Source organism: Canis lupus, chromosome 16 (genome assembly GCF_048164855.1).
Source record: "Canis lupus baileyi chromosome 16, mCanLup2.hap1, whole genome shotgun sequence".
NCBI lineage: Eukaryota > Metazoa > Chordata > Mammalia > Carnivora > Canidae > Canis > Canis lupus.
In genome coordinates this window covers 42792744-42804376 of record NC_132853.1, presented here as the reverse complement: position 1 = coordinate 42804376, position 11633 = coordinate 42792744, and the positions used below count along the sequence as shown (strand labels likewise).

Below are 11633 nucleotides of genomic sequence, written 5' to 3'. Positions count from 1 at the left end.
GGTCATACCCATAGGACCCTGAGGAGGGATGAGGGCAGAGTCCCTTGGGCCCCCTCCCCCGGCAGGGCTTGGATTTAAGCCAGCCAGGGAGATGGTACAGGTGGGAGGGCAACAGGAGAGGCCCCAGCTCAAAATAGCCTGACACCTCCTCTTGGCTCCAAGCTGCTTCCAGCATCACAAGACTGTGGGGACACCAACTCATAGGCTCCCCCTGCCCCCATCTCCACCATGAAGGGCCTTGAATGGGGAGCTGGCCAGTGGGGGGGGGCTTTTGCCAGGGAAGAACTGTTATGGCCCTAAGGGGATGGGACAGACTGAGGGAGCTGACAGGCCCACGCTTTCTGGGTTCAGCTGCATTTGAGGCCCCTGTCTGTTCAGTAGATGAATCCCAGAGACTTGGGGCTCTCCTCCCACCAAGCAACCAGCCTTTTAGATGATGGCCTGGAAACCATCCCGCTACTCAGGGCTGCCTGGAGTGGCTGGGAGAATGTGCCGAGACACCAGATGGCAGGATCCAGAGAAAACCTGCCAGAAAGGGGACTATTTATCTACCTATCTAATCTATCTTATCTATAATTGGAGTTCAATTTGCCAACATATAGCTTATCAGCCAGTGCTCATCCTGTCAAGTGCCCCCCTCAGTGCCCATCACCCACCCAGTCACCCCAACCCCCCACCCACCTCCCTTTCCACTACCCCTTGTTCATTTGAAAGGGGACTTTTTAGGCTTCAATGTGGCGCCCTGACATTTTGGGTTCCATCAGGCAAAAGCACCAACACTGAACCAGGACAGAGTTTGAAGACAGTTCTTGGCTTGGGGATGGCGCTGGGCTGGGGCTTGAATGCGTCCCAAGGAACCCATCCCAAGGAACCCAGGGGCTGGGCAATCTCACCTTCCTGCAACCTAACACCTGATGCAAGAAGTGAGATCCTCCCCCTGCTCTCTGTTCATGCTGAGAGTGGACTTTGGTTCTGATGAATTCAAGTGTCTGAAAGGGGATGCTTACACTCTGAATGGGCTCAGAAGCCTCTCCACGCAGGAACCACAAAGGAATGGACACCTGGTTCTCAGGGTTGTCAGGACACCTGGCAGCCAAACCGCAGGCCCGAGGAGGGAGCACAGCAAAGCTGAGTCCATTTACGATGTACATGGAGCAGTTAGGGAGTTGCCCTGTTTTCCGAGGGCCAGGTCTGGTCAGGGCCTGCACTGAGGGTCCCATGTCAGGTGAGCACTAGACTCTGGGCTCAGCCCCCGCTCCTGCTTCTCTTCTTTGGTTTGGTAAAGCCCAAGGAAGTGTTTCCTGCTAGAGTGAGAGCTCCAAAGCAGGGAAGTCAGCCTTGAAAGGGCAAGTCTTCAGTGTAGGAAAATTGATGGGAATGGATTATGGGAAGTGGAAGCAAAGAAGTCAGTTGTTACTCCAGAGGTCCCTGGATGGCCACCCACAGGGCTGTGTTCTCAGCCCATGTCTAAGGGGAGAACAAAGGCCTGAGCCCTCAGGGCCTAGAGTGACCTGCTGTGGGTGTATGTGGGAGACACAGGGATGGGTTTAGGAGGGGTCTCGAGTGCTCTGGGAGGCGCCTCACAGATGACCCTGGGGTAGGTCCTGTGTCCTCTCAGGTGCAGCCCAGGTCCCCTGCCAAGGGGCTCAGAGGCACCAGCCAGAGGGAAAGAATGGGGGTGGGGGAAAATTGGGAGTCTAAATTCGGTAACTGGGGCCCTTCCTTGGAAAACTGGTTCAGTAGGTGTGTAGCGGGACCTGGTGACCAGCAGTGTTAAAAAGCACCCCTGGTGGCTCCGCAGAATCATCTGGCCACTGGCCGCTGGAGATGTGGCACCTGGACAAGGATAGGGCAGTGCCTGGGCACCCCCCAAACCCCCACAGGAGCCACTGCTGCTCCGGGCTGAGGGGGTGCTTTGCTCCCAGCAGCGGAAGCTGGGGACTGGCTCCTCTGCAAGGTGCCCTGATGTTGGCCCAGGGCCCAACTGCTCCTCTTACATGGAGCAAACCTGGGTCAGTACTGACTCCTAGCTGGCAGATGGGAGAAGTCAGGGGACAAGAGCCAATTCTGCCCTGAACAGAGAACCTTACCAAAGTAAAGTAGCTGCCTCTGTGGAACAGTCAGGAGTGGCTTTCCTTGCGGGGCTCCACTGCCACCCCAGAGGGTGCTCCAGCCCAGGCCAGGGGCTCCCATCTGTTCCACTGCCACCTGCGGACCCCAGGAATGCAAGGGCAGAGAGGTTTGGTTCAGCTGCTTCCTTTATTAGAAACAAGTGAGATGTAACCAGTGGAACTACAATGCATTTGGTACTTCCTCCCCCACCCTGGAAATGGATGTCCCTCCCACAGCCCAGAGAAAAGCTCAGACAAAAAGTGAAGCTTCCCCCTCCTGTTCCCAGGTTCGGCACACCTTGCCTGCAGTCAGTATCTCTGAATTTAACTGAATGAGAACGTCCCACACAACCTCCTAGGAGACAGCCTGTTGGCAGGCCTGCCTTCACTTTGCTGTAGGGCAAAACCAAAGATGATTTGCGTCTCCTCTGGTTCCGGAGCAGGTGGGTCAGGCCACAAGAAGGCCGCCCCCTGGGGGGGTGGGCACTGGCCAGGGATATGCTCATGCATATGCTCCCCTGGCCTGACAACCAGGTCCTCATCCTCTCCCAGATTGCAGCTTCGTGAAGCTACAGGCCTTTGGGCCATCCCTTCAGTTGGTTAAATGCTGGTCATCTTTAGGCAAAGAATTCAGACTGCAGGGACCCCCATGCCTGGGCTTCAGTGAGCCAGCGAGTCAGGGGGTCAATGGCAGTTAGGTGAGAGTTGCAGGCAAGGCCTGAATTTCCCATAAACTGGGTGTTGAGGTGGCTTGGTGTGGGCCAGCCTTCAAACTGGATGTGTCTTTGAAAGCAGGCATGGTGGGGGCAGGGGGACAAGCCCTATATACGCCTCCACCCAGAGCCAAGGCCTCCTTTCTACCCAGCTCTCTCCCTAAACAGAGATCAGAGGCCATAAGACTGCCCAGGTGTCAAATGTAGTCAATCCAAAGGCAGAGGTAAACATCTGGAAACATGGGAGTCCAAAAAGCCCAGTGGTACGAACAGGGAGTACTGGTGGCAGAGAGTGAGGGCCACGCCCTGGAGGCCCTCAAACAATGGCTGCCTGAGGCAGGTCCCAGGTGAAGAGCTTGGAGGCCCCAGGGTTGTTCCCTTGCTTGATTCACGCTGGCTGGGGCTCCACCATCCTGCAGGGCTCCTTATGAGGAGGCCTTGGACCCCAAGCAATGGTTCTCTCTGAGCTCTCTGACCTGAAGTCCTGGAAGGGGTGGAGTGAAGAACTCGGGAACTGTTTGGACAAAAAGATGAAGAGCAGGGACCAAGCTGACTCCTGCAGCCCAGGGAGGCGGTGCTCAGGGCTAGGGCTGGGCAGGGTCCCTACCATGACACAACAGCAGAGTCCAAGAAGCAGGCCATGCGGTCTTGGAGGGAGATACGGGGGGCCTTTCCAGGAGACCGGTTTCTTCCAGAGCAGCCATGGACTCCTGGTTTCCATCCTGTGGCCTGGGTCAGCTGAGGCAAAGCTCACTCCAGAGGCTGCTATGCACACCTAACCTCAGCAGCAGCTTGCCCTGGGACCTGGCCCAGAGCTGACCAAGCCTAGCACAGGAAGCCTTTCCAAGTTCCAGGTCCTGCCCCAGGTAGGAAAGAGTCGGGCACTTTGTTCTCTGATATCCTCAGATGCATGCACAGGGTAAGCTGCTCTGGGACTCGGGGTGTTGGCTGGCTGCTGTCTGTGAGGCTGTAAAGGCAAGCCCCTGCCTCTCCAACTCCTCCTGTCTGTGGAATGCAGTGCACATCTTGCTAAGAACAGCAGCTTCTTTGGTCTGGGTATCTTGGAGTCAAGGAGTCACAGGTCAGCCATGATCGCTGGTGCATGCAGTTTGCAGCACGGGAACAACGGGGAGAAGGGAGGCCCCTAGAGGCCGCTGATGAGAATGCAGAACAGTGGAGGGCAGGCTGGGCCCAGCAAGCCATCTCCAGAGCGGGTGGCACAGGTGGCACAGGTGGCACAGCCCCCAGCCCCAGCACACGATTTCCTCCAGCTCTGGGGACTCTGCACAATTAGCCTTCTGGCAAACCCAAAGCCTGAAACTCAGCTCTGTTAGCCTGCAGAGCATGGCTTCAGTTTATGAGAGTCGGCTAAACCTTCCTCCCCACCAGAAGTGGCCGAGAGGTGAAAGCAGCCAGGTCTCGCTCACGCACATGCCCTGCTCTCCTGTCTACCTTCTCCCAATGCAAAGTTATACACAAGCTTGGATGTGGGTTTCTGACAATTCCACAGCTCAATGCTCCCCAAGGGACTTGGCTGAGCGCAGCTGAGGAATGCCTACGCGGACAGCCACGTGACCTGAGGCTCCATTGCTTTTGGAGAAACTGGCAGCATCAATAACCGTCACCGTCACCACCACCACCACAAAGATCACAAGACATCACCAGCGAAAATGAGATTCAGACAATGGCGACACGAGATCATTTCTGCTGTCAAATCCAGATCGGCGTCTGGACACTGCTCCTTGCTACTACTTGCAAGTTATGCATCTTAGAAAGGAGCACAAGTGATGGCTAATGGATTGGAAGGCACAGGCCAGGGGCTGGTGGCTAAAGGGGTCTGGGTATTGTCCCCATGCCATCCTTGGCCAGCCACCCTAGGGCTATCAGGGTGCTGGCTCTTTGCTCTACGATGAGCTAAGCAGGGATTGCACTGGTATGGTCTCCACAAGGTCCCAGATGCTACAAGGAGGTCAGAGGTCCCCTTCAAACTGCCAGTCACCCCAGGCAGTGAAAAACAATGTCCCATGCGACTCAACCCTATAAGGTTGGCAACAGCTAGCTAAAGAGCCCTTTAAAATCAGTTGGCAGGATGACTTCCCACAGAGCAGGGCAAGGATGGAAGAAGGGACCCCATAAATGAACTCTGCTTCCACAGATGGTCCCCACTGCCCAATGTCAGGATGCAGAAAAGGCCTGGCTCCTGCAGGACAGCCCCAGTAGGGTCAGCTCCACCCAGGACTCCACCTGCAGTTCTGTGACCTCTCAGCCCACCCCCAGCTCGGCACTGTCCCTCCACCTGTCTTTGCCTTCTCAAAGCTAATCATTTCAGCCCATCCAGAAGGGGGACTAGATAAGATTCCCCACATTCTGTTTCTCCTGCTCCCCCAAGAAAAGTCAATGCCTGCTTTCAGAACAAAACAATTCACTGTACCAACATATGTTTCTCTGGCACTGTCCTTGGATTCTAATTCTGAGGAATGACCTGGATTCAGTTTTTCATTAGAGACCAAACATCCTTGTACATTTGGAACAGGAAAGATATTTAAAATATTTATATATATATAATATATATATATATATACTTTTATTATTCACCCGTTAACTCCATAATATGCCAATCACGAGCTAGTTTTCAGCAGTTACATTCCCTTGATCACGGCTGCAGAAGGATGTGATTAATTGGAAAACAGGGAGACCAGAGACACGGCCGGAGGTGACATCACACGGCCGGAGGTGACATCACGCAGCCTACGCCATTGCAATACAATTGTCAAGTTCAGCGGCGGTTTGGTAAAGCCGGTTCAGTTCTGTTCCCTTTGCCAGGGATTCTCACGTTTGTGAAAATTGGACCAACAAGTGGTGGGGTTCCATTTCCTGGTGTGACTTCTCAGTGGCTTTATCCAGACTCTCACTGGCAACTGATTATTGTAACACCAGCCCAACCTAGGAGAGCCGATGGGGAGAGGCAGAGTTGAGTCAACAGTTGTCCCCAAGTCTGTCCCAGTATTCCCCACCCCCCATCCACCTGACTTGAGAAGTCCCAAAGGACTGAGTTGGCACAGTGCCACTAGGCTGAGCCCAGGAGCTCTTATTCAACCTCTGTGAGGGGCGTCCTTCATCTATCAGATCTTTCAAGGAAAGCAATTGCCAGCAACCCGAGCAACACTAGTCACAAGGCTTCCCTCCAGCTCCTCTACCACTATTTTGTAAATGCTGATGACACCATTGGCTGAGGCTGCCCTCTGGAGCTGGCAGAGGAAGGGCTGAGGATTACATTGGAATGCGGGCAGCTGCCCAGCAGAGGAAACCCCTCAGATCCTTAGACTAGAACCTTCCCAGCTAAGCACAGGCAGCTGGACTTGCAGTTCCCTGAGGTGGTCTCCAATGCCCTCCCAAGGTGGCTCATCTTGTGGGGAAAGAAGTTGGAGACAAGCTTCCTGCCTTTGTGTGGCTCCAGGGCCAGTCTCCTCTGCCACCCTCACGCCAGCTGCTGAAGGGGAATGTGGACCCTGCCAGTCTGGCCATCAGAGGGAGGTGACTTTCTGGGGGCCCAAATAATGCTGAGGCTCAGACCTATGGCACCATCTCTGCTGGAGACAAGAACTCCCTGACCCCAGCTGCGCTCGGCATGGACGACATACCTTCTCTGCTCCCATGCTGGGGCATTTCCAATTGTAAAGGTAATACTGCAGGTTGCCGTCCCCTATGCCAAACTTGAGCTTCTCCAGGAAGGTTTTGTTCTCCATGAGATCCAGTGCATTGAACACGTCAAACCCTTTCTGCAGGGCAGCAGGGAGAAATAAGAACAGATGAATAGAGATAAAAGCTGCTTCGCTTTCCTGCCCATTCCTACCATGGCATGGCCATACAGCATGGGTGGCCAGGACAATCCCTTCGGAAGCTCCGGCTGCTTCCAAACTCCAAACTCCAGCCAGCGCGGGCTATCTAGGGGCGGTGCTTGCAGCACTGGGAGCGCCACCCCACCCGGCCTCTCCTCGGTGTCCCACCAAGCGCATCCTTGTGTATGCAGCGTCTAGATCACTGCTCCTGTTGTTCCATGTTATGCCTCCCCAGAACACCAGTCATTTGCACAGTCTTCTCTGGAGACCAAGCCTGGAAGTACTTCCTCTGAGAAGCTGGCTCCTATCAGCTGCTCACATTTGTTCTGTCCCTTTACACCCCAGACACCCCAACTACTAGGCCTTTGCTGTGTACCCTGTGACTTTCTGGCAGCTGATATGCTGTTTTGAGGCTGTGACAAAGATATTTCCCACATTTCACCAAGTCGACCAGAAGGTCTTACAGAGCACAGGCTGGATGGGCTCCCATCTGGCCAGCCCAGGTGGACTGAGTTCAGGCAGGACCCATGATGAAGGGCTGACGCTGACCTCTTTGGGTGTCAAAGAAGCCGTGGCCCCACCCCCCCATGCGCTATAGTCAGCCGCTCCAGTGACTCACCACGACAAGAGACCAAACTCCCCATTCCCACGCTGGGGAAGTCGTAAGGAGAACCCCTTTACTCCTGGAGCAGGCCTGGCTATTCAGGCTCCTTGGCAGCGCCTCCCGTGAGAACGAAACTCACTGAAATAAATCAGGAGTTCAATGCCTTCATTTCATGTGGATGCTCCTTGCTCTCTCCTAGTTCTGAGCTGCTGGCTGAGAAGTGCTGGGCCCCTTCCTACGCAGAGTGCAAGGCCGAGGAGGGCTGGCAGCCCCAGCCACTGCTCCCACTGCCCCATCCCCATGCATCTCCAGGCCCTCCAGTCTGCTCCTCACCATTTTGGCGAGGACAAGGGCGTCGCTCATGAGGTCTAGAAGAGGGGTCTGGGTGTGGACGTTGTAGAAAGAATAAGCAGCCTTTAGACTCTTGTGGGTTGGATGGTTCATGATGGTGGAGGGAAGCGTATAAAAGCTCAGGAAATCTGTCACCTCACCATTCGCATTCTAAAGGGAAAACAATAGAAGGAGGCAATGTCACACATGCATAGGGAACCTACAGCCAGGGAACGGAATGTTTCCTATTGCTCTCATACCACCCCCAGGACAGCTCTGCCCTAGATGAATGGGTGCACACTGAAATAGGATGTGCAAGCAAACGAGAACACACTGGCCAAGGGCACTTGGGGACTGAGCCAGAAGGAAAATCCAGGACGGATTGTGGGCCGAAGTTGCTGAGCACTCTCCCTACACATTGTCAGGGGCTGCTTGCAGCCCACAATCCCCCAGATTGTGTCCCTGATGTCTGGCCAGCATTCCTGCAAGCATGACAGGCAGCGCTCAAAGGCTTATCAGAGGAAGAGGGGACTAGTGCTCTCTACTTCGCCATCCACGGAGGCTGGGGGTAGGGGCAGAGGCAAGAAGGGCTCACGCCAGTCCAGAGGGTTATCATTTTACCAAGTGTAAGCTACAACCTCCAGTCTTCAGGGAGGACCAAGCAAAGAGGACCAAGGAAGTCTAGGTGGTGACACTGCCATCTGTCATTTGGGCCTCTAGTCACCAAGCATGGGAACCCTAGCTGCTTGAGGAGAATGCCTCTTGGGGGCCCAGAACAGCCCTCCCCACTCACCTCCACTACAAAAGTGTCAATGATATTCTCCTGGGGATAGAACCAGTGCTCCACCTCCTCCTGGCTCATGACTGGCGTGAGGTGGAACTGCTTCAGGTACCTGGTGAGGAGCTGGTGCACTACTGGAATGTCCTTTTTTTCCATTGGTCGCAGCCCAGCTGTCTTGGGAGCCTGGAAGGAAGACAGACGAGACAGCATCAGATGTGCTGACACTGAGCATCTTGGTTCCCTCACAAGTCCTGAAGGTACCAAAAACTTCACACTGTATCCCTTCCTACCCTAACCCTGGAGGCATTCACTGAGGCCCTCAAGAGAGAACCCCCAGTCACTCCCGAGAGTGAGAGAACCACTCCCACCCACTGCCCCCAGGCACACAGGCATGAGTCCTGCCTAGTCAGTGTCTTCTGGTCCCTCCCTCCCAGGGAAGGCCACACTCTCTGGCTGAGGCTATTGCTTCAATCTCTTATCCACAAGGCCCAGGCTACCTTCCAAAGAACACAACCCATCAGGCCCCTTCCTTCCTTCAAACTCCCTAACATGGAGCAGAAGACCTTCCACCCACTGGACCAGCTGGCAGTTCTCACTGTCCTTTCCATCCTATTAGCCCAGTGGGTCTCAACGGGGGCAATTTTGAGTATTTGACAATACTGTGAGACATTTCAGCTGTCACAACTAGGAGGAGGGGTGCTACTGGCATCTAATGGGTAGAAGCCAAGGAAATACTAAATATCTTTTATTTTCATTTAAAACGTATTTATTTATTTGGGGGGGGGGGAGACACAGAGATAGTGAGAAAAAGCACCAGCAGGGAGGAGAGGGAAAAGCAGGCTCCCCACTGAGTAGGAAGCCTGACAGGAGGCTCAATCCCAGGACTCTGGGATCCTGACCTGCGCCAAAGGCAGACATTAAGTGAATGAGACTGACTGACTGAGCCACCAGGTGCCCCACTACTAAACATTTTATAACGAATGACAGGCCCCATAATAGAATTACCCAGCCCCAAATGTCAATGGTGCCACGATGGAGCAAAACCCTTACAGACGTGCTGGAGTGGGCCCAGCTTGGGGGCTACTCACTGACCTAGTAAAGCCCCGCTTGGCTCTGCTCCTCCAAACCCTTGCCACCTTATCCCACTGAGTCATAGCTGATTTCCCACACTGGTCTCTCTCCCAGAGACTCAGAGAGCACTTCACAGAACAGCTTCTCGCCTAAGCATGTTGGAACCCCTAGGCCCAGCAGAGTGTACACCAGATGTCCGTCTGTCTTGTTCAGACCCTGCTGCACCAGCCTGCTTCCAGCAGGACCTACTGCCGGTTAAATTCAGAAGAAAAACACCAAACTCCTGGGGCTTCATCTTAAACTGGGATCCCACCCCACAGCTGCTTTTTCTTAAGAAAGGCTTCAGTGGAATGAACCCATGTGATGCTTGGGAGTAAATACTGGGGCTGCTAGAACAACCCCAAAGGCCCAACACACAAAGGTGGGGTCAGCCAAAGCTGAAAGCAGGGTGGAGTTACAGTTTATATACCTCGCTCACTGCATAATACAACTGCTTCCCTGTGTAGAAAGTTTTTAAAAAGAGCTGTTCCGGGATGCCTGGGTGGCTCAGCAGTTGAGTGTCTGCCTTTGGCTCAGGGCATGATCCCAGGGTCCTGGGATCGAATCCTACATCATGCTCCCAGTAGGGAGCCTGCTTCTCCCTCTGCCTATGTCTCTGCCTCTCTCTCTGTGTTTCTCATGAATAAATAATTGAAACAAATAAGTAAATAAATAAATAAATAAATAAGCAAGCTGTTCTAGGACCTCAGCCATGTAAATTCCTCACTAATCCTGAGGTCTCCAGGGAACACTTGCTGACCTCATTTCTACATGGCAGCTCCCACAAGGACACCTCAAATTCTGCCATTGGAAGGGGCTAGCACCCATGGTGGGGAGGTCCAGAGACATTCTTCTGGCTGTGACATCACTTTAAGAATGCTCTCTGCCGGAGCAGCCCTGGTGGCTCAGCGGTTTAGCGCTGCCTTCAGCCCAGGGTGTGATCCTGGAGACTGGGGATTGAGTCCCGCATTGGGCTCCCTGCCTGTAGCCTGCTTCTCCCTCTGCCTGTGTCTCTGACCGACTCTGACACTCTCTCTCTCTCTCTGTGCCTCTCATGAATAAATACATAAAATCTTAAAAAAAAAAAAAAAAAAAAAAAGAATGCTCTCTGCCTGCCTAGAACTCAGGACAAATCTGTCATTACAACGGGAGGAGGGGCACCTGAGTGGCTCAATGATTGAGTGTCTGCCTTTGGCTCAGGGTCATGATCCTGGGGTCCTGGGATCGAATTGAGTCCCATATCAGGCTCCCTCTCTATGTCTCTCATGAATGAATGAATGAATAAATAAATAAATAAAACCCTAAAAACAAACAAACAAACAAACAAACAACAGGAAGAGACACCCATCACAGTCCCTGTTCCCAATCTGTTTTTCGGGGTGATATCTGTCACAGTTTCTCAAAACAGGACACCACTGACCCAGGCCCAGTGCTGATCAGCCCACTCCCAGGGTGATTAAGCCGGTGTGGTGGCTGACAAATGCAGGCAGGCAGCCCCTTGATCAGTAGGCACCCAGTAACCATGCTGACACGGACCAGAGAAGCTCTGTGGCAGGAAAGGCAACTTTCATGTCATTAGGGTCCTGAAACCAGGCACAAGCAGAGAACGAGAAACAGCATTTCTTTCATGGGAAAACTAGGTAAACTGAGACCCAGAACAGAAAACCAGCTGATTCCAGGCTGCCTACTCCTTTACTGGCCAAATCTGGATCAAGGGCACTGGGATTAGAAATCTGGGCTTCCTCCTTTCCCTGACTGAGGCCAGGCTGACACTCTGTAGCTTATTTACATGGGCTCTGGGTGGTGTTGCAGTTCAGCTAGCAGGTTCATCTTTCTTTTATTTATTTTTTAGAGATTTTGTTTGTTTATTCATGAGAGAGACAGAGACACAGGCAAAGGGAGGAGAAGCAAAAAAAAAAAAAAAAAAAAGGGAGGAGAAGCAGGCTCCATGCGAGACCTCCGAGATCACGTCCTGAGCCAAAGGCAGATGCTCAACCACCGAGCCACCCAGGCATCCCCAGGTTTATCTTTCTAGTTATGCTTCACCTGGGCTACAATCACAGAGAATAGGTGTTCCCTGAGCTCATCAACAGAGGACACAGAAGTCCATCCAGGTGCAGACACAGGAGACCAAGAAAGTCAGAC

The 11633-nt window shown here is 53.3% G+C and overlaps 1 protein-coding gene across 3 annotated transcripts in view; it reads right to left on the bottom strand.

The window, feature by feature from the left end:
• Window positions 1-5365: 5365 nt before the first annotated feature.
• The window catches only part of NMT1 (N-myristoyltransferase 1), a 37372-nt gene continuing 31104 nt past the window's right edge, over window positions 5366-11633 (bottom strand). For all 3 annotated transcript variants that reach the window (XM_072780935.1, XM_072780936.1, XM_072780937.1), the window contains 4 exons: window positions 8391-8561; window positions 7601-7768; window positions 6466-6603; window positions 5366-5767 (listed from right to left, as the gene is read on the bottom strand). In XM_072780935.1, coding sequence (XP_072637036.1) covers window positions 5747-5767; window positions 6466-6603; window positions 7601-7768; window positions 8391-8561 — 498 coding nt within the window. In that variant the 3' untranslated portion in view covers window positions 5366-5746. The remainder of the gene's footprint in view (window positions 5768-6465; window positions 6604-7600; window positions 7769-8390; window positions 8562-11633) is intronic.